General features: G+C 39.7%; 1 protein-coding gene across 8 annotated transcripts in view; it reads right to left on the reverse strand.

The window, feature by feature from the left end:
* The window catches only part of Map2k4 (mitogen-activated protein kinase kinase 4), a 100,116-nt gene continuing 76,921 nt past the window's right edge, over window positions 1-23,195 (reverse strand). For 6 of the 8 annotated variants that reach the window (NM_001316369.1, NM_009157.5, NM_001316368.1 and 3 more), the window contains 6 exons: window positions 21,689-21,740; window positions 18,741-18,868; window positions 8,045-8,122; window positions 5,179-5,327; window positions 3,485-3,530; window positions 1-2,561 (listed from right to left, as the gene is read on the reverse strand). In NM_001316369.1, the coding sequence (NP_001303298.1) occupies window positions 2,448-2,561; window positions 3,485-3,530; window positions 5,179-5,327; window positions 8,045-8,122; window positions 18,741-18,868; window positions 21,689-21,740 (567 nt within the window). In that variant the 3' untranslated portion in view covers window positions 1-2,447. The remainder of the gene's footprint in view (window positions 2,562-3,484; window positions 3,531-5,178; window positions 5,328-8,044; window positions 8,123-18,740; window positions 18,869-21,688; window positions 21,741-23,195) is intronic. The other 2 variants (XM_030246018.1, XM_011249033.3) reach the window with 1 other exon arrangement.

Consider the following 23,195-nt stretch of genomic DNA (forward strand, 5'->3'; position numbering starts at 1 on the left):
GGAAGGAGATAACTCTCCTGTATATGAAATGCACAGATGATTTAATGTCATTTTTTCTTGAATTTCTTTCTCGGGGTATGACTGCAGAAAATCAGATTACAAGACCATCATCACAACCTAGATTTATTACAACTGACCTGCAGGCAAAGGGTAGACTATTCCATAAACATGTGGGCTCCATGGCTATGTCTTAAATAGAGGAAGGATTCAAACAAGAATACAGGATAAAATATTCCAAAGCTCCAAGAAGCAGTTATGTTACTGAGCTACATTTTTACAGACAAATAAGGCAATATCCCTGCACATCAGCTTTTTGATAATTTTTATATACTTTCATATGGTACAAGAGAAAAATAACCAGAGCTCACAATGTACAGTTCTTACACTATTTTCACAGTTTGTGAACACTATACACCCTTTTGTTTTAATAAAGATACATTGTAATAAATTCCTTGCCCTTAAGTTTATAGTTTATAATAATCTATGATTAATACACTAAAATTGCCTTTTTATGTGGCCGCCCACACAGCAGAAAGTGAGATAGCTCCTGGACAGTCAGAATTACTTTGATCTCCATTTGCATAACGGCAGAGTGAGGCTATACTGAGCCAGACAGGAAGCTGACAGCAGAGAAACAAATTCCTCTTGAGTCCTGGGAACAACGGAGGACAATGGCTTGGTGCAGCTTAAGGAAGACATCTCATGATGTCTCCTTGTGGAACACAGAGAATCTAAGGGTAGGGGGCCAGGGGTGGAAAATGGGAAAATTAGGCAAGTGGACCAAAAGATAGATCATTTTTAAATCCTCCAAAGAGAAGGGATGTAACTTCAAACAGCACCATTTTCCTTTTATTGTTTGATAGTACTTTGAGTGCCACTCTGGGGGAGACACAGCAGTGCCCACCAGGAATAGATCCTGGGAGGGCATCACCTGCATAGCAGGCATCCCCTGCACGGCAGACCACTACCAGTGCTGCTTAACTGCTATGCAGAGCCTGACGCTCAGTACCTGGCTAATGGGCTGAAGACAAGCAGCGGCACATAAGATGAAGTGGCTTCTTTTCGTTTTGTCTTTTTTGGGGGGTTTAGGTGGGTAGAATTCCACTTCCAAGGGAGAGAGTGAACTGGTAGAGGCCTCAGCAGGTGTCAGACATGCCTATCTGAAAGGCTGCCATTTAGGATCTTTATCCTGCTCAAGTATGCCTCTCCAACAGACTGCCTCTTTCTCACGTACAACATCAACTGGGCCCAGCTGTCTCAGCTTTCTGAACACCAGAGCACAGGAGAGATTCAGGGTTACAAATTGTGGTAAGTAGCATCCCTGGTAATGTTAGGGTTCCCAATGTGAAAAACAAGGCAGAATACTAGACTGAGCAAAAGCCGCATGGCGACAACGAACTGTGGGGAAGGGAAAGAGTTAGAAACTGAGGACCTGGCCCATGATGTCGAGAAGCAAAGCGTTGTGATTTGGTGTTTTGCTGCCTGCAGGAAATCTTCATCAAGGCACATTGCTACTAGCTAATTCTCCCTGTTAGTGAGTTACGATGGCTCAAGTCCCAGGCTTGGGGCCAAGGGGGAATCTATAGCTGCTACAAGCTGTTCTGGACAAAATGCCAGAATCAAAAACATCTGTAAACTTTGCCCTCAGTACTGTTTCCTTCCTTCAGTCCTGGTGGTTGGTGGCAGGTAGAGCATCAAGTTGGCAGCACCCTTCTATGACAGGTGGCAGACTCCTGTATCTTCCCAGAGAAGAGCAGGGCTGGAAAAGGACAAAGAACACATTCTGTCCTGTCTCAGTATTTTAATGTTGACCTCTCTGAAAGCAACATGGTTTTTGGTAAAGATAAATTCTAATTTAACATGATATTTTGAGTAGGGAATTTGGCTGAGCACATCGCGTGTGACGGTAAAGCAACAGCCTATCAGATGAGGAAATCTATTGCACTTGGTGAAGAAAGGGAATCCTTCCTCTGTCTCCCAGCTGCAGAAGGCAATGTGTCTCACTGGCTGTGCAAGCTCTTCTCACTCAAGCCCGGGTTCTCTATGCTCAGACAGTACATCCATGACTGTGTCTTTCCAGCCTTGGAAGTCTCACAAAACACCATTCCAGTAGCTGCGTCTCCAGGTTTTGAGTCTAGAAATGAATTAAGGTGTGATCTAATCACAGTCAACAACTTGATCGTACTGACTTCCACGCGTCATGAATATGTTCATCACAAAAGAGCAGGATGAGGTCTCTCTGACCAGCACTAACACTGTGATCAGTCAGGTATTACAGGGATGCACAGTCTAGATGACAGAAGTATACAGACATGATGGAAACGAACACCAGTCTTATTGCACATGGTGTCTGGGCGAGCAATAAAAACACTGTGATACAGGATGAAAACTCTTTACGTCTTGCTTCCCCTCAGCCCTTTTTTCTAGAGTCTGATGTAGCAGCGGTATCAGTCGACATACATGGGCGAGCTGGGAGTGGCTGGCATCTGATCCAGGATTTTACAAACATAGCATGCGACCTCTACAGTACGTTCTTCATACATCAAAATAAAGGGATGTTTCTGCGAGAAAATTGAACAGAGAAAGCGTCAAACATTTGTATCAGAGCCCTACGTCAGTGCTTCTCAATGTCTATACAATACAGTACTATAAGCTCCCAATCACACACAGCTTCAATATATCATAAGAACGGCACTCATCGCATGAACATTTCAGTGGATGGATGTGGACACCTTAAATGTGAGGTACTGCATCACCATCTGGAGGTTGCACCCTGGCAGTGAAGTCTCAGAACTGTGTACAGGGAGTATTTGCTAAAGAAGAAAACAGTTGTTTATTCCTTACCACACCACCTGAGATCCAAGGACTACAGGAATCTCAGTTGAGCTTCTTAGGACACTAGAGTAAGCCACTGGTAGCTCAAGGATCTTTGAAAAGGTTCTCAGTTTCAAACCTTCTGATTTCTACTTTTAAAAAAAGGCCAAGAGAGCCCTTCCCTGTGCTCTCCAGAGTCCACAGTCCTCATCACCAAGCCCTCTTTTTGTTCTCTATCACTAAACAACAGTCTTTCCGCAACTTCTCTTACATTACCTGATCCTAAGTTTGGCTTAACAGCCTTAGAAAGCCCTGAATGTGACAAGCAATGCAAACTTTTCGTCAAATGTTTTCACATCATTAGACCACAGACAGTACTTTCTCCTCTGCTCAAAGGATAGCCACACAAAGGAGCTTATCATGGGCTGAATTAAAACGTCTCAAAGGATTGTATTAGCAGAGTGGTGTGCATTACCAGAGGTGTGCATACCAGAAGCATCCTGAATAAAATTTCACTAACTTTGTCCTACAGGAATTAAACAAACTAAGACTGCACAATGAAATGTTTCAGGAGAATTTTCTAACATGATAAGGCCAAATTCCTTTTATGAGAAATGAGCTAGGAAGTTAAAGGTAACCACCGGTTTCTGGTTACAGGGTCCATACTTACCAGAAGCTCTTTATACTTTGGCCTTTTGGATTCATCCTTCGTAAGGCTAAAATAACATAAAAGTAACAGTGTTAAGACGAAGTCATAATGACCCAATTATTTTACTTTTTACAAATGAAAGGCAGACCAGGTCAAGGTCATCTTTGGCTATATAGAAAGTTCAAGGCTAGCCTGGGTTACATAAGGCTTTAAACAAAGCTCTTATGAGGACAGTACAGATATCCTTCAACTGCAGACATAATGATTCAGACAATTTTGACATGCTGAAAAATAAAAAAAGCATGAGACACTTATATTCACCACTGCTACCTGCTGTGACACAAAGAGAAACAAGAAGAAAATGTAACACAGTACTACATGCACACAGTAAAACCACATTGGAGGTCTAGGTATCAAAATAACAGAGCTGGGGAAATGGCTCAATGGGTAAAAGCACTGCCCTGCAAGCCTGTTGCCTTAAATTCAGATCCCTAGAACCCAGGAAAAAAATCTGGATGTAGTGTCTCACACATGTAGTAATCTCTACAATCCCAACATGGGAGTCAGAAGTAGGAGAAACACCCAAAAGTTTACAGACCAGTCAGTATGGAGTACACAGCACGGTGACAAAAACAAGAGGCCCAGCCTCACAACACAAAACAAGTAAAAGGTGAGAACCAACTCCCAAAAGTTGGTCTCTGACCTCCACATGGATGCTGTGGGGCCTGTGTTGTTGCACGCAACACATATAAACACTTTAAAATAAACAGTCTGTGATGTACATTAGATTCTTTTTCGCAAGTATTTCATTAAAATGGATATACAGAATGGCCAATATGGAGCTATGCAACTGCATTTTATATATACAGAACTGTCAGTGAATAGAGGATGCCAGCCAATTGTCACCCAGCAAGCTTTCTTCTACTAGTTCTTGCGGCATTCTGTCCCCTTTCTGAAAGATCACAATAGGCAGAATTTGGTCAGAAAAGATGAAAGAGACCTAAAAACTCCAATCAACAAACATCACAAAAGTGCTGGCGTTACAAGCAGATGATGTGGTCCATGTGGCTTTTAACGGTTTCTGGGGCTCCAGTGGAGTTCCAGGCTTCATATCTGCACAGCAAGTGCTTCACTCACTGAGCCATCTCCCCAGCCCTGCATATATTTGCTCTTAGGTGCCATGTGCATATAAAAAAAATGATGAAGTAGACAACAATAACAGGCATGGAGTCCAACCCTTCTTTGGAAAATGATTACAGAGAGCCGATATATTAATTTTAGCCCATAAATTTAAGCTTTGGACTTGACATTACTACACATACCTATACCCAGCTATGCTCTAGGTTTTAATCAGGCCAGAGACCCATGCCTTACAGTCTGGTCTGGTGAGTTACTTAGTAGTAAAAGCATCCAGGTGATCCTGATACAACCTCACCATGAGAAGGTTACCATTCTAATCCAGACATTTAACCTAGTAACTTTTACTCGGGACTGGAGATCTGGAGGCAGCTGCTTTGACCAACACTGTAGTAGAATACGAGGATGCTGCCTCTCCAAGCTGACTAGAACTTCTACACAGCAGTGACCCATAGTCCTAGCTAGGGGTAATGTAACAAAAGACCCCCTTGGCTCTGTAAAGCGTCTATGTAATTGAGATTAAGTTGCTTAACTGCTCCCCCAATTTGTGTTTGAACCTTGTCAAATACAATACTTACCACAAGTTGACAAAGTTGATGAAACTGGGGGAGAACTCCCTTTCTTCAGAATTACTCAGCTGCGGAGGGTCTCCTTTCACCACTTGTGTTAGCTGATCAAATACACTATTCCACTTTGGATAAGGAAATCGGCCTGTGGCCAACTCGTACTACAGAGAACAAAAAGGAAGCAGAAGACGACACCAGGCATGATTTACTAATCTCTATTGGAAGACTGATGTCAATACAAAGATCCAGCAAAAGTCTTTTAAAGCCATCCCTCAAACTGTCAGGTTAGGGAGGAGGAGTAGATCATGAAATGTGCCTCGACCGAACTCAAGGCCTTGGACTACAGGTGAAAGCAAAGGCTGTCTGGGTCTAGGTTCCACTACACTTCCATAATGCAGGCCCAACCCTTTGTATGAAAGGCTCTGGAAGGTTTAGTCTACAACTTCCACAGAAGACATTTTCACACTCTGTAGTCACCTGCATGGGAGTTCTCAGTCCAAAACAGTGGCCAGATTCCTTTCTAAGGTAAAAAGAACATTTAACAAATGAAAAGCCAGTCTGAATTCAAAGGAAAGAGTATTCAAATCCTGTGGTTACTTCAGCCTCAGTCAGGCTTTATAATTACCAAAGAAACTGAGTTAGGCTTACAGACCCACTAAAGGACTCACAACAGTACCATTAAAGCATACAGTGCGCATTGAAACAGTATAATGGTCTCAAAATATTTGCTAATAACCAGTATATCTAATATTGCCCTAGCTCTGATCTGAAATTCAATGTAGACCAAGGAAGTTGTACTTTCCCCGAAACATGGAGTCATGAGCCCACTATGAGGATGAGGCTCCAAAATGGTACAGAGAAATGGTTTGTTAAGAGTGACCATTCTTAAAAAACCAATTCCACTTCCTCCTTAGAACTGCTGTCTCTCCACGTAGACACAGGTGCACAGGGAAGTAAGAAGGCGTACACGTGCAGGCACGCGCACACACACACACAGGGAGAAGAGGAGCATAGCTTTGGCTTAAGCTTCTTTTCAGTAAAGCCGAAAATGCCTGGAAAGGGTAACTCTTACCCAGTAGGAATAACCTCACCAGCCTTACTCTGGAGGGCAGGTTGGAATAAGAAGGAAAGCCTGAATTATATGGTGAAAAGCTACTTTAAGATTATCCTATGGAAGTCAGCAACCAAGCAGTCCTAAGCATTGAAATACTTGGCTAACACAGCTTAAAGGAACTTACGTAAAATTTTTCTATGTTAAAACTCTTCCCAGGTTTGGGGGTGTGATGCGGTGATAGAATTCTTGTCTACTATGCCTAAGGACTTGGTACAACTGCCTCCCTTCCTCCCTTACAATACAAACCCAACCCAACCCAACTTATTAAACAAAAATTCTCTTTAGTAAGGAATAGCATACTTGCACATAGGTTTGTTTGCATCTCCCCCCCCCCCTCTCTCTCTCTGTGTGTGTGTGTGTGTGTGTGTGTGTGTGTGTGTGTGCGTGTGCATGTGCACATAGGGCTGTAGAGGCTCTAGGACAACTAGGAATGCTGTTCCTCAGGCATCGGCACCTGGTTTGTTTGCTTCCCCTTGGTTGGTTTTGAGACAGGATCTCTCTAAGACCAAGAATTCACCAAGGAGGCTATAGACTGGGCAGCTAGAAAACCCCAAGGATTGCAAGTCCCTGCCTTCCCAACAGTAGCATTACACATGCAGGTCATCATGCCTGGCTTTTTACGGTCTAACAATAACAGCAGGAAGGGAGTAGACAGGGACTTCTGGGTGCTTTATGTGCAATCAGCTAAGTGGGATCAATAGGTCTTCCTACATAGCCTGTGAACTGGTTTGACAATAAGAAATAGAAGAGATATCTGCAGCTTGCAGAAGCAAACTGTTAACCTCCCTATAAGAGAATCAACGCATTAGTCTGTCAAGAGTTTTCACCAAAACTAAGAGATATGTGATTCTCATTACAGAAGAAATTCCACTTTAAAAAATGAGATTGGTAAGCTACAAAAAGCTCATTGCTCTTAATACAAACTAAAGGACCTTGGTTCAACTTGAAAATGGGAGAAAATATAAGAAAAGGAATTTTGTCCCGGTGTGGCCTTTAATCCCAGCACTTGGGAGGAAGAGGCAGGTGGATTTCTGAGTTTGAGGCCAGCCTGGTCTACAGAGTGAGTTCCAGGACAGCCAGGGCTATACAGAGAAACCCTGTCTCAAAAAGACTGGAAAAAAAAAAAAAAGAAAAGAAAAAGAAAAGGAATTTTACATTGTCTACATCCTAGAATCCATATGGGACAGGCACTTCAGATAATACAGAAGCTAAGGACGCTGTTCAAAACAAGAAGCAAACAACAATCAAAGCAAAGGCCTGAGAAAACGCACCTTGGAGAGGAGAAAATGAGTGCATAAATAGGCACTGCTTAAACTGTGTCCCTCAACTCTTCTGGCCTCCAGAGGCAGGGCGTGGGGAAGCGACTAGGTAATCAGAGTGCCTCACAAACAGGGTCAGTAAACTTACGGGGCACCTCTGACGTCCCTAACCCTCTTTGCCATTTGAAAACAACAAAGACAACATCTCATTCTGTACAAAAAAGTCAAACCCTTGTTCTTAGACTTCTTAGTCTCCAAAACTGCAAGAAATAACTACCCAGTCTGACTAAGATACACAACTTATGGTATTTCGCTAAAGCACACAAAACTAAGGCAGATACATTTAAAATGAACCCAAAATTTCAACATAGTCTTTAGGTAAGGGTGAAGAGTTTTGGTTTGTTTGTTACAAATCACAAAGTTTCTCCTTGTCTTTCACTATTTTTTACCTCTTAACCTCTTACTGTTACATAACTATGACAAAGTTTAGCCAACAGAAACATACCAATGTGATCCCCAAACTCCAGACATCAGAGCGGACATCATACCCTTGTCTTGATGCACTTGGGTCTATTCTTTCAGGCTGGAATACAAAGAGAAGTCAACATCATTAGTTATGTGGACTGTGGTAGCATAGCTGGGGAAGAGACAAAACCTCAGCACCGTCCCAGAAGAACTCATGGCCACAGCCAGACCAGGGGTACCAGAGAGACACCATGTATTAGGAACAACTAGCAAAACCTCCACTGACCTCAATGGCTACGTCAGAGGAACTGTGTTAACTTGACACAGAGTTATGAGAGAAAGGGAGCCTCAATTGAGAAAATGCTTCCATAAGATCCATCTGTAAGGCATTTTCTTAATTAGTGATTGATGGGGGAGATACCAGACCATTGTGGGTGGTGCCCTCCCTGGGCTGGTGGTCCTGGGTTCTATAAGAAAGCTGGCTGAGCAAGCCATCGAGGGCAAGCTAGTAAGCAGCACCATTCCATGGCCTCTGCATCGGCTCCTGCCCTGTTTGACTAAGTCCTGACTTTCTTCATGATAAACAGCAACATGGAAATGAAAAAACCCTTTCCTCCCCAACTTTCTGTTGGTCATGGTGTTTCATCATAGCAATAGCAACCCCAAATAACACAAGGACTACATTATAGACCCTCTGAATACTCAAGGCACTGGCAAAGCTAAAGCTGAGAATGGTCAGAGGAGAGCAAAAAGGGGATGGGGACAAAACAAATAATTACAAGAACTGATTCCAGCAAATGCTGGTAAATAGGAAGGGGCAGGGGAAGACAAGAGCTACATTCTGATTTCCCAGCCTTTGCTCTCAATGAGAAGACTGACCACAAGGTACTTGTGACAAAAAAGAAAAACAGGAACTGTCATCACTGTACGACCCCGCCCTTTAATTCTTTTCAATATTCTTTGAATATCCCAATTACTTGTATTGCCTTTAAAGATACATGCCTATGAATCATTTTGGCCAAATTAAAGCACAATGTGTAATATATCACCTTGTCTTATGAACAGCAAAACAAACAGAAAACAAACAAACAGCAACTTTAGTAATTTCCATGAAGGGAATATTTTTGCATTTCCTTGAAATTAGGTACTATTTTTTACAACATATAACATAGATGCAGAGGAACACAGGAGAATATGGCAATGGCGCAGAATTCACAATGGGGTGGATCTTGATGGCCAATTGTAACTGCTACTAAAAAGAAACATCCCAAAAGTGTAATAGTTGTACCACACCACTAATTTGGAGACATTTATTTTAATTTGAAAAATAAGTGCTGTGTTGCACCAATATTCACTGAAAGCTATTTACATTTTGTTACAAATATAATTATATTGCTGAAAATGATACACACTATGTAAAAACACTGACTATTCACCCACAGGAGAAAACACTGTCCCAGCGTCACTAGTACAGACCTGGTGTACTGAGGTACAACATATACCTTCTTATACAGAATGGCAACGATGCCGAGCACATGTGCAGGTGATGAGATAAACTAAAAATCAGGAGTATCTTCAAACCCTAAGGAATATCTCCATATATTTGGAGAGAAAGAAAAAAAAACATAATACCACGTGGATCAAAGGAGTCACTTTACAGGACACAGCTGAGTCTTACTTGGAGGGAAATCATCTCCTTACAGCACATAACTGAAGAGTAGAGATCTCAGATCAATAACCCAGCTGTACGCACTAAGAACAATAAAACCAAAATTCAAAGAAACAAAACACCAACAACAAGCACAGAAGAAGAAATCAGACCCAAGGAACTGAGCACCAGGAAATAACAGAGACAGTAAGTGAAATAAAACAGTAATAGAGAAACAACAGAAAGACGTCAACAAAACCACGGCACTTCCTGGGCAATAACAGAACATACACTGTGGGCCAGCTCTGGTCAGACTAAGAGAACGAGACAGCCTTGACATCCGTACATAAGAATGAAGGCTGGGAATCCCTATTCATCTGAAGGAAACAACTGAAAATCTGTGATATGGAGCTGGGAGAGGTACGCTATGAGCCTTCATCCAGAACTGAGGGCCACTGACAGCTGAGCTTCCTGGAGTGAGAAGGGCAGGCCTTTTTGAAGGGTGTGACCCCTGATAGGTCAACCAAACTCCAGTGGACAGATGGTTGCACATCTAAGAGTATATGGTTAGTATAAAATAGAATTGATGTACCATTTAAGAAAAAAAACACCCACAACAAAACATCTAAAGGGGGGGGGGGGGAGCTGGTCCAGGGAGAGCAAGGGAGAAGAGACAAAGAGGTGAATATGATCTAAAGCACTATGAAGTTCTAAAAGAAATAATATATTTTAAAAGGAAAATGAAAACTTATCAAGACAATATATAAATACAAATACAAAAAACTTTAGAAGTATATTTTTTTAAATGAATTTGCCATTAAAAACTATCCCACAAGCTGTATGTCATGGCTCACAACTATAACTTTGATACTGAGGAGGATGAAACAGGAGGAATATCATGAGTTCAAGGCAAGCTTGGGCTGTATAGCAGGTACCAGGATAGTCTGGGCGACGGTGAAAGACTGTCTAAAAGAAAAATGGAGAAACAATAAGCAAAACCCACCTTCCCCCAAACAGACTCATAGTAAAGTAGGCTCTCGGAGCCTTTTCAAACCTGCAAGGAAGAAATATCAGCCATCTTATATGCATTCTACATCAAAAGACAAAAAAGGAGGGAGGGAGGGAGGGAGGGAGGGAGGGAGGGAGGGAGGAAGGACAAAAAAAGAAGGAAGAAAGAAAGAAAAGAAGAAAAAAATAGAAATGACAGGATGGTTCTCAACTTGTTTCCTAAGTCTCTTAGGAAAACCTGACACAGGCAGCGCAAGACAATGTTCCTGTACAAAACAACACAGAACGCGAGCAATAGGAATCAACCCACAGCACACGCAGAACTAATGCAGCAGAACCAGTGCACTGTCTCAGGGATGCTGCAGGGATGCTGCAGGGATGCAGGCTGCAGGGTTGTAACATGAATGGAGCACATATTCACATATTGGTAAACTCTGTACACGCTAAACCTTCTGACAAAATTCAATCCCAAAAGTACAGCAATAGCAACAAGTCTTAGCACACTATGGAGAGATAAAAGTTCTCACTTCATCAAAGAAATACAAAGTAACCTCGACTTAATTCCAAATACAACACTTCCTTTTTAATTAAGTCACTCAGAACTGAGTTCCAGCTAGTGCAACATGTAACGTACAGGTGTTACTTTTATTCAGAAATTTCTACAACCCTCTACATAGGAATTCTCTATTAAAACTCAGTGAATCTAAGTTAACAAGGTCACCAAAATACAAAGGCAACTTAAGACAACGATTGGTACTTTGACATAATAAAAGTGAGGTGGTTTTTTGTTTTGTTTTAAAGAAAGACTTCATTCCATTCCCAGTAATAGTAATAGTAATATCCAAATTCTTATGTTCTTTTTGTTTTTTTGTGAGACAGGGCCTCACTATGCATCTCTAGCTATCCTGGAACTCACCCTGTAGAACTGGCTAGCTTCAAATCCACAGATATCTGCCTGCCTCTGCCTCCTGAGTACAGAGAGATTGAAGATGTATACCTGTACTGACCAAACCCATGAATTCTGTAGCAATAAATTTAAAATGACTTCACGCTAAAAAACTATGGGCACTGCTAAGAGAGCAAAATATCTAAATGAATTAAGGAACTAAATGAACCAGGAACTAAACCTTGTGTCAACACAAGAATGGACAAGCAAAAATGGTAGAAGAGCTACACAACCCAAGCCTCTCAGCACAACAGCACAGGTACATCTTTAAAATATTCCAGAGAAGGCGGGTGTTAGCTGCCTTAGGCAGGAATGGGGAAACACATAGGACAAAGACAAGAGATAGTCAAACAAGAAGTGTTTTGTATCTTCACTGGTTCTGATGAGTGACTATTTGCCAACACTCCAAGTGTGCACTTAGAACAAGGAGCTACCATTCACAGTTACTGTGCTAAGATCACTCTGAACTCCTTTGTATTTGTCACAAACAAGCTAGAAGTTCTTGCAAGAGTGGACTATGCAAATATATCTCAAATCCGAAGCAGCTAAGCTTAGAGGCATTTGTAAGTCACCTATAAAATGGGTGCTAAGAACTGAAACTTGGGTCCTTTCAAAGAACAACATGCTCTTAACCCTTGAGCCATCTCTCCAGCCCTGAAGTAACTTTTTAGAAGTCACTGTGTTAGAGGGTAACACAAGAATAAGGAATCTTGGGGCTAGAAAGTTGGCTTAGTGGTTAAAAGCACTGACTGCCCTTCCAGAGGCCTGAGTTCAATTCTCAGCAACCATATGGTGGCTCACAACCATCTGTAATGGGACTCGATGCCCTCTTCTGGTATATCTGAAGAGAGCACCAGTATACTCACATACAGAAAATAAATAAATCTTTTAAAAATGAGAAATCTTCTGGAAATTAGACTTTTAAGTATATTCAAACAAAAAGAGAAACTGAGGAAAGGGGACACTATCTTGCAACTGCTCCCACTCTCTTTTAAGTGTTATAAGTCGTCGATATGATGTGCTTTGTCATGTGGTGCAATAGAAGGCAGACATTAGCTATGAAATTGTCATCCCAAAACAATCTATGGTCTGAACCTAATCAGTCTGAACCTAGCCTGGGGTAATGAGACTCAGGAAGAATGTGTGTGCTTGTGGAGAGCCTTCTGGGGTACCGCGTGGCAGGACTCTGACATTAGCCATGACAAGGAAGTAAACTCAGGCGGGAATCTGACTTCAGGGCATGATAGGAAAGTACATTTCAGCAAGACTCTAGCTTTAGGCTGTAAAAGGGAAGTAGGTTCATGAAGGCAGGAATTTTAATCTTAGGGTAGAACAAAGGCATAGGCTTCAGGCAAGAGTTTGAGCTTGATCAAGGAAATGGGCTCACATATTTTGGTCATTCTGACAAGCTCTAGGAAACAACGGTTGAAGGACTTTGCTTACTGCCTTGCTAGTTCCTTATTGTATTGCTCACCCTTAATACTTGCATGTAATTAAGATGGCATAAAAGTGGATTGGGAAAATTAAATTTGCCTTCAGTCCCAGAATTGACTGGGGTCATGCTGCAGCACTGTCTACTTGTCTCTTTCTTTTCAATCCTCAATCATGCGCTGGAGAACCTGTTGACTGAGTGGGTTTGGTCAGATGCTAAAGCTACTTCCAAAAAGGTTAATCCCATGGGAGGGTGGGAGGTCCAGGCCAGTCCAGACTGAAATAATAAATGCAAAAGCTGAAAACAAAGCATCAATTTAAGGTAACTATGTCTTGCACATTTAAGAAATGTAAGCATTGCCTATATAATACTACAAAATTCTTAAGTATTTTATGCATGTTAATGTTACTGTGGTCATGTGACAGAATATCCATCTTGGGAGAGGGACACCCAAGTGTTTGGAATAAAATGATTCAGCAAGCATACACCACACACATGCATGCATGAATACATTTATATATTTGTATGTGAGGGAAGAGAGCTTGCCAAACTATTAAAATTTCCATATAAAAGTATTATATAAAAATTCTATATTTTGGATTTTTTTATGTTCTAGAATTAGAGAGTAATCTCAGCTTCTCTAGATGGAGGAAAAAAATGTAAAAGTCTACTACAAGGGCATTTCTGGTGACTTCAGTACTCTAAGGTGGAAGCAGGAAAAGCTTAAACTTGGAGCTAGCCTGGACTGTGTTTCAAAAACACACACACACAAAGGCATTTCTTATGTGCTACAATATACCAAGGAGACTCAAGCCACCTCAAGGCTCTCAAAATTAATTCTGTATTTCTGTCTATCTCTTAATAGGTCGGCCTCTGTCCACCAGTGGCAGGACTATTTCATTTGATTTAGTCAACATCAGAACTACAGAGGCTATCATTGGCCTGCACATCCCAAAGTAGGATAGAGTCAGAAAGAAAAGTGAATCCTTACACCACTTCTCTTTTGGTAGGTGTGAAACCATATTTCTCCATATTTCTATACAAGAATGAAGTGCCTGTCTCTTTCTTTAAAAGTTATCTGAATAGGATCAGAGGAGAGGAGGACACAACATCTGCCCAACACTGGGGATTAATTGGGACCAGCAGGACCAGTGGGATCAGTGGGACCCAGGCACCCAGGAACTCCACCTGACTAGTGGCATGAGTTCCTTCTGGTCAGGGCCTGTGCCCTGAGCAGACCTTGGGCGCTAACTCCGAAGCCAGTCCCACAACACCCAGAAGAAGCTCCACTCGCAGGTGCTTTCACGCACCTAGGATCCCAGGATCCCAGGAACTTGATCACACCAGGATCTCAGGGTCCCAGAGGCAGCTGAACTCTGAGGAGTTCTGACACAACCAGGATCATAGGAAGGACAGCATCCAGTCAGATATAGCAAGGGCATGTAGCGCTAGAGATAATTAGATGGCGGGAGGCAAGCGTAAGAACCTAAGCAACAGAAAAGGTTACTTGGCATCATCAGATCCCAATCAATTCTCCCACCATAGCAAGTCCTGGATACACCTTCACACCGGAAAAGCAAAACTCTGATCTAAAATCACTTCTCATAATGATGATAGAGGACTTTAAGAAGGACATGAATAACTCCCTTAAAGAATTACAGGAGAACACAAGTAAACACCTAGAAGCCCTTAAAGAAGAAACACAAAAACCCCTAAAGAATTACAGGAAAACACAATCAAATAGGCGAAAGAAAGGAACAACCAAGATCTAAACCATCCAAGATCTAAAAATGGAAATAGAAACAATAACGAAACCTCAAGGGAGATAACCCTGGGATTAGAAAACCTAGGAAAGAGATCAGGAGTCATAGATGCAAGCATCACCTACAGAATTCAAGAGATAGAAGAGAGAATCTCAGGTGCAGAAGATACCATAGAAAACATTGAGACAACAGTCAAAGATAATGCAAAATGCAAAGAGCTCCTAACCCAAAATATCCAGGAAATCCAGGACACAATGAGTAAATGAATCCTAAGAATAATAGGTATAGAAAAGAGCAAAGATTCCCAACTTAAAGGTCAGCAAATATCTTCAACAAAATTATAGAAGAAAACTTCCCTAACCTAAAGAGAGATGCCCATCAACATAAAAGAAGCCTACAGAATTCCAAATAGACTCTACCAGAAAAGAAATTCCTCCCATCACAGAATAATCAAAACACCAAATGCATTAAAGAAAGAAAGAATATTAAAAGCAGTAAGGGAAAAAGGTCAAGTAACATATAAGGACAGACCTATCAGAATTACGCCAGACTTCTCACCAGAGACTATGAAAGCTAGAAGATCCTGGGCAGATCTCATACAGACCCTAAGAGAACACAAATGCCAGCCCAGGCTACTATACCCAGAAAAACTCTCAATTACCATAGATGGAGAAAACAAGCTACTCCATGACAAAACCAAATTTACACAGTATCTTTTTACAAACCTAGCCCTACAAGGGATAATAGATGGAAAACACCAACACAAGGAGGGAAACTACACCCTAGAAAAACCAAGAAAGTAATCTTTCAACAAACCCAAAAGAAGATAGCCACACAAACATAATTCCACCTCTAACAACAAAAATAACAACTATATAAAGAATCAACAAACCCAGGAGCTGGTTCTTTGAAAAAAATCAATAAGATAGATAAAGCCTTAGCCAGACTAACCAGAGGACACAGAGACAGTATCCAAATTAATAAAGTCAGAAATGAAAAGGGAGACATAACAATGAAATGTATTTTAAAATAATTATTCTGTTTGTTGAATATTAACAGTTGAAAATATTAAAATCATGTTCTACAAACATCATGGAAATACTGATAATTTTCCTCACTGTGCTTGAAATTAGCATTTTCATTTTCTAAATGTTTAACCTCAAAGAGTGTTTGCTATTTTGAAGTTTTTAAAATATACTTACTGATAAAATAATTTCTCTCCTAGAAACACTGATAATCTTTTGTAAGAAAACTGTTAGACAATGTACAGAGATATATAATGTGTTTGAAATACTCTCTATCATATCATATAATAGCTTTTGAATGTATTTCTTAAGGACTCATTTTTAATATTTTATGCTCTTTTACTATGCTTAACTACAAATGAATATTTTGTATGTTTTGAAACAATTTAGTATTCAACATTAGATATAGGATCCTCAGTTATGGATAGTATTAAATATTCATTAATAACATTTTTAAGGTATGAAAGGATATGAATATAAAAGTTGAACAGAAATTTTATGTAGTATTTGATTCTCAAAATATTCAATATTATATGTTTGCTGTGGAAAATACATTTAAATAATAAAAAAATAAGAAAAAAATATTATTTGGATTCAAAACAATTTGCTGTATCTAGGCCACAGCTACATTTTTTAGACTTGCATGAATCAAAAGTAATTCTTAAGCAATATCACACAGTGCTAATGTTTGGGCATGTTTTGTTCCTAAGTATTCAGGTACTAGAGGCGTGGTCTAAAGAGGTGTCAGTATTATGACAAGCCAATCATTTAGACAATGGGCCACTAAAAGGTGGGCCCACTAAAGAGGTTAGCTGGTTGATGGAGGACTTGGAAAGGATTGATGATGGGCTCTTAAGTCAGATCTCCTGAAAGTGGATAATTATAAAACAGAGCCCTTCAGCCCTTTCAGCAAGCGGACAACTCCCTTCCCATTTCTCTGCCAAACCGTGGTAAAACCAGAAGGCTCTCAGAAGCAAACAGATGAGAGATACTCAACTGTGAACTTTCAGTTCCTAAAACTACAAGCTAAAGATTCCTTCCCTACAAGTAACCAGCCTCAGGTATTCTGTTACTACACGAACAGCAATAAAATCATATTGTCACAGCTAAAAACATCCAGCTAACCTTAGCATTAAACCATCTCAACACAGGTAATATGCCCTAGGACGTATGGTTACTGAATGTGTCAATTATGCCAACTAACAGAAGTGTGTCTATTGATTTATTTCTTGCCTTTGAATCGGTTATACCATTTATTCCTAATTACCACAATGAAAATAGGATTTTCTGAATTGCATCTACCAAGTGAGGACAAGCAAACACAGTTCTAAAATAAAGTGTCTTTTTATGTACACACACACACACACACACACACACACACGAACAGTTCTAAAATTCTGTCAATAATGAAACATTTCCCACACAATGCTTTCTAAACAGAAAATCCGCCAGACAGTGGTGGCGCACACCTTTAATCCCAGCACTTGGGAGGCAGATTTCTGAGTTCGAGGCCAGTCTGGTCTACAGAGTGAGTTCCAGGACAGCCAGGGCTGCACAGAGAAACCCTGTCTCGAAAAACCATAAATAAATAAATAGATAAATAAATAAATAACAGAAAATCCAAGTATAATATAGCAAGAACAGGTAGTACTGTGTTTCACATGCATCCATACTGAGGTATGGAACAGAACTGATGGCAAACTGACTTCCAAGTGATGTAGGGAATAAAATATATTCAAGGTTTTAAATAAATATGAAATCTGAAGATGCACTGGGCCCATCCATCCAGAGCATGTTAGAAAATCTTGTACTTCTTGTTTGTGACTGATCTGATTTAAAATTTTTATAACACTTATAGAAGCAATCACAAAGGAAACACAGGAGGAAGATGTTTATTCAGCTCTTAGATAATCTTTAAAAAGGTTTGTGAAGGCAAGATAGCTCATTAAATAAGGACACTGAACAAGCCTGGCAACCTGAGTTCAATTCTCGGATTCCAAGTAAAGGTGGTAGGAGTAAAACTGACTCCATAAAGGTGTTCTTTGATCTCCACACATGCACCATGGCGTGATTGACCCAACAATGAGGAGGATCATGATGGTGATTTAAACAGTGTACAGACTGACATAAAAGGCCAAACAATGGCCAACCTTATCATCACTTATAGGAGCATGCTGATCTCTAAAGGACCAGGATATTAAAGGAAGAAACTGGAATCCTGGGTAGAATTAAAACAGACACCAAACACTAATCAAATGCAACTCATAATCCGGGCTGTGGGCCAGGCCATACAAGTAACACTAGGGTAAGGCAAATAGGGAAACTCTGAAAGAACAGCGTCCATCTGTTTTCCTGGAGGGAAGACATTGCTTCCTGCTAAATGCCTAAGGCCTCCAGCTTTGCATTTATTGGTGTGTTTCATCCATTCCTGAAGTGAGAAATTACAATTAAAGCATACCATCAGCTTTTGTAAGACATAGTGCACTCTTCTAGTAACTGTCTTCCTGTAACAACGTACTCATCTGTAACTTGCAACAGCATCTTTCACGAGTCTAGGACATATACCTCTCAACAGATACTATCTATTTTGGCAAGAAAGTATAAGAGATGTAAGAAAGACAAAGACATTGACAATTTAACACATGGTTGATTAGCTAAATTGAAAAAAGAAAATCAGAGAAGACTATAAATGCTAAAAACCAAACAAGAGAATTAATATGAATACAGGAGGGCAATGAAATAACTTAGCAATATTCCAGAACTGACAACTTGAGCTGGGAAATGCTTAGAGAGAGAAACATATTCTAGCACAGTGAAACTACATAGCTAAAGGCAGATCCCTTACACTCAGCACCAAAGGGCACAGGATCTCTATGCAATGACTGCCAAGCAGGAGGCTTGGCTGCATACTTACTGCCATATACGGCCTACACCCAGCATCTCTTGTCTTGGCAATAGAGTCCACAAGCTGTCCACTGATGCCGAAATCACAGAGCTTTATATTTCCACTTCTGTCCAGAAGAATATTGGAAGGTTTGATGTCTGCAAGAGACGCATGTCATTCAGTACGCAACTGATCAATCAAGTGACTCTAAAGTACTACAGTCAAAAATACTGAAAATTTGGAAACCTTAAATTCAGATATATAAGAAACAAACGTTCATTTAGTACATGCAACTATCATTCATGTTTTAAACACGTGTCAACAACTAAGGCCAGAGATGGTGGCTTACATCTATAATCCCAGTACTTGTGACATTGTGCAGGGAGGATTGCTAAGAGTTTGAGACCAGCCTTAGCTACAGAGTAAGACCCTGTCTATAAAAACTAAAAAGAGACTAGAACTATAATGTAACTGTCAAATTCATTTCACTATTACAATTTAACAAGCCGAAACACTTCTCTTAACATCTTCACACATATGAAATACAAATAAAATCATGGTATTCAGCAGTCAGGATAGGGTATGAATTTTATCCAATAATACACTAAGCTTACTTTTAAAAGAAGTCAACAATTATACAACTAAATATAAGGTATACCAGTCATGAACCTACAACTTTAATTTTATTAAGTATAGCTTTAAATTATGAATAGATTATTTTAAAGGAAGAAATTATTTAGTCTCGAAAAATATAATCCATTATTTCTAAGGAATTTCTTTTAAAGATTTATTTGTGTGTGTGTGTGTTAAGTGTAGGTCAAGTGTATGAGGAGACACTCAGAGGCGAAAATAGGACATCAGACCCCCTGGAGCAGGAGTTTTTGATCCCAACCCCCCATCCCCCATGTGGGTGCTGGGGACATGAACTTGAGTCCTCTGGAAAACAGCACACACTTATAACTGCTGAGCCAATGCTCATCCCGAGAGTCTGGTGACCTAAAATGTTCTCTCCAGTTTCTCCCAACCACCTTTCCCTTGGTCTCATTTCTATAGCTTTCAGAATGATTGTGTCTTTGCTCACCACACAGAAAGTCAAAGCTCCTCCTCATTGGCAATCACTACCAACGTGCCAATGAGCTGACTGTCACATTTTCCCCTATGCTCTCCAATTCTCTATTTCTATTATCATCATTCCATCTATTTCATTGTCAGCATCATGGAAAACAATAATTGATACACAGAAAAACATCTATATAGACCCAGAAGTTCCTAATCCCTCCATCCTTTCTAGTGACATCTGCATCTTGTCAAGGCCTCTATCCATATCTCCAAGACATGGCTCCTGGCAGGTTACCTAAGTCTCAGGCTCCTTGGCAGTAGCTACTCTTAGAGAAAGGGACAATTCAAGTAAATGTGACATAGAGTACAAGCATGTAGGAAAGTATGTCCTTGTTGCTAAAAGGGACACATGGGAAGTGAAAGTCCTTTCTTCAGGACATTATTGGATCTAGAAGCAATACTGGGAGCTGAAGCGGTCATTAATGCCATGACAATGATTTCATAAATAGGTCATGTTTTAGAGGAGTTTCAGTTTGTAATGTGAGTTTTAAATTTCTTTTACAAAAACATGTTCTAAAGTAAAGAGGAAACATTTCATAAGAAAAATAGGATGACTTTAAAATGCTTAAGTATAGGGGCTGGGAGTGTAGCTAAGTAGTAGAGATCACTTGTTCAGCTTGCACAAGGACCTGGGTTCAATTCCCAACAATGAAAAAAAGAAAAAAAAGCTTAAGGTGCTATGTGGTCAGATCTTTCTTTGAATAGCCACAGGGCCACTGTGAGGCTTTGACTGTATGCAGTCATCAATGATACTGGGCAATGAGAGATTTATTTTTAGTCATTTGTTTCCCTTTAATTAATTTTATTGGCACCTTTTAACTTTACAAAGAGGCTTTTTACTAATAGTAACTATTTCTAATTAAGATCATTTATTTGAAGGAAAATGTACTTTTTATATCTAATATGCTTACTACATTAGCTGGAAATGTATAGATTCCTGGGGAGGGAAAGCTGAAGTTTCAGAACATATAGCACTCGGATTGTGTGTGTGTTTAGCTAGTTGGGTTTTTTTTTTTTAAATTGGCTACAAACAAATATTTCATGCAAATTTATATAGTGTTATGGTAGTTTTCATTTTAAAAAAAATTTTTTTTTCGTTTTTTGAGACAGGGTTTCTCTGTATAGCCCTGGCTGTCCTGGAACTCACTTTGTAGACCAGGCTGGCCTCGACCTCAGAAATCCACCTGCTTCTGCCTCCCGCGTGCTGGGATTAAAGGTGTGTGCCTCAATGCCTGGCATTTTAAAATGTTTTAACCAACTAAAGGAGAAAAAGTTGATTCCTATGTAGTAGGAGTTTGGTTTTTTGAAAACACAGAAATGAAAGAATGTCTTCATTTTAATCCCAGATAGATGTGGGATATGGGGCTGCTTCAGATTATCCACAGCAGCTGACTATGATTTGCCTTGTGCTCTAGCAGGGGTATGATTTTGTACTATCTGTAGCTTATCTGTAGCTGTGTGACTTTGGAATTCTAGAGACTCTTCAGAGGGTATATAAATCCCAGAGCCTTGACAGAAGCTGCTGTATGTAGTTGGCCAGTTGGTGGCTGGCTATTGTTGGTTGCAGCTTGTGGCAGTTTGTCAAGTAGTTGTGTGCAAAGAGACAGAAAGAAGAAATTAGATATTCTGATGGCAAAGATCAAATTTGTTCGCAAGGAACTCAATGTCCCTAATCAGCAGGAAGGAGTCTAAGCATAACACCGCCCCCTTTCCCCTTTATCCTTTTTTCTCTCCTACCTAGTCTTAGGATGATGAAAGGGTAGAAGGAGAGGGGTGAAGAAGGGTAGAAGAAAAATAACCCACAACATAGCCAAAAGTCAAGCTATATTCCTATTCCATAGAAAGCAATCCATACTCACCTCTGTGAATAATTTTCAAGTTTTCTTTTAAGTGGTTTAGTGCTTTCACAGTCTAGAGAGAAAAAGAAAAAATGGGATAAAGATCTTTATTTAATAAAATAGCCCAACAACCTATCACAAGCAATATCCTTCAAAGCTCTCTGTATGCTTTCTCTATTTAACATATGAAATGCTATCCTTCTGTATATTGAATTATGATGGTATACAATTTTACATCTGACAAGCTGCCTTTTATATGGTCCTCTCTGACAGCTAAGGAAACAGTAATGTGACATATATTAATTCAGTAAAAAGTTGTATTGTTTTTGTACCTCAAACCTGTACAATCATAAAAGCTGGCTCTACTATCCATGATGGTAATAATTTTTATAAGTTCTCAGCTCCTCACAATCATTCACTAAACCCTTGAAGTAAGTTCTGCACAGCTGACATATCTGCTCAGGCTGTAGCAATTTGTCCTGTCCTGGGTCATACTACCCATGATTAGAAACCATAAGCTTCTTCAGAAAGGGAGGAAACAGAGACTTGACAACAGGCCAAGAAATCTGCTGTTTAAAAGAAAAGAAAAAAGATAGTCAAGTCTTTGTTGTCTTCAGAGGAATTATTTGAGGAATGTAGAAAGCACCACCTTGAATTGGTCCATTAATTAGGAGGAGACTTTACAGGAAGCAATTTAAAATGTTGTACTTAATATGTAAGGTGATCACCAAGTTTAAAAATATAAACACAGATGTACTAAGTACATATACCTAAGTATATATACTAAATATATAGTATGTATAGTATGTGCTAAGATATACTAAGTATATATACTAAGTATATACATCATACTCATACATGATAAAGTAACTTTATATTTGTATGCTGTAGGTAAGAGTGAGGTTATAAGATCAGGTTGTGGTGGTTTTAACCATCAATAACTTAAAACCATGTAAATACCAAAGCAAAATAATATTTCAAGTACGGTTTACCATCTGAAACAATAAGATATTACTTACCATAGAGTTACCAGAAAGATTATGTGATAGAATCTTGGATCAACACAAATAATATTCACTCACCATTAACTATTATCATTATTCAATTACTGTAGAGCACTGCAGTACTATTCTACTACAGTATTACTTCACCCCAATACTGTGAACAGTGGCAAGTTCCAAGACAACAGTGGCTTGGTGACTAAACTATTAATGTAAGGCTTACATATTTATCTGAACAATGAATAAGTTTCTAGTTCAGCTCAGTTTCCCTCTATAGAATTATATGAAAGAATATGTATCTCAAAAGTTAGCTAGCTCACAAATGATTTAAATTTAACCATTAATTTGGCAGGGAAAATTTTTTTTAGCAAATTATCAACTTTAAGATAATTTACTAACTACAAATTAATCAAAAGTTGAAAAGTCTACTAGACACACACATCTCTTACAACTGAAAGAGTTCAGGAATTGTTTATTTTCTAAATCGGTTTTATTAGCTTTAGAAATCACCAAATTGGCAACTGACA

This window comes from Mus musculus, chromosome 11, assembly GCF_000001635.26.
Source record: "Mus musculus strain C57BL/6J chromosome 11, GRCm38.p6 C57BL/6J".
Classification (NCBI taxonomy): Eukaryota; Metazoa; Chordata; class Mammalia; order Rodentia; family Muridae; genus Mus; species Mus musculus.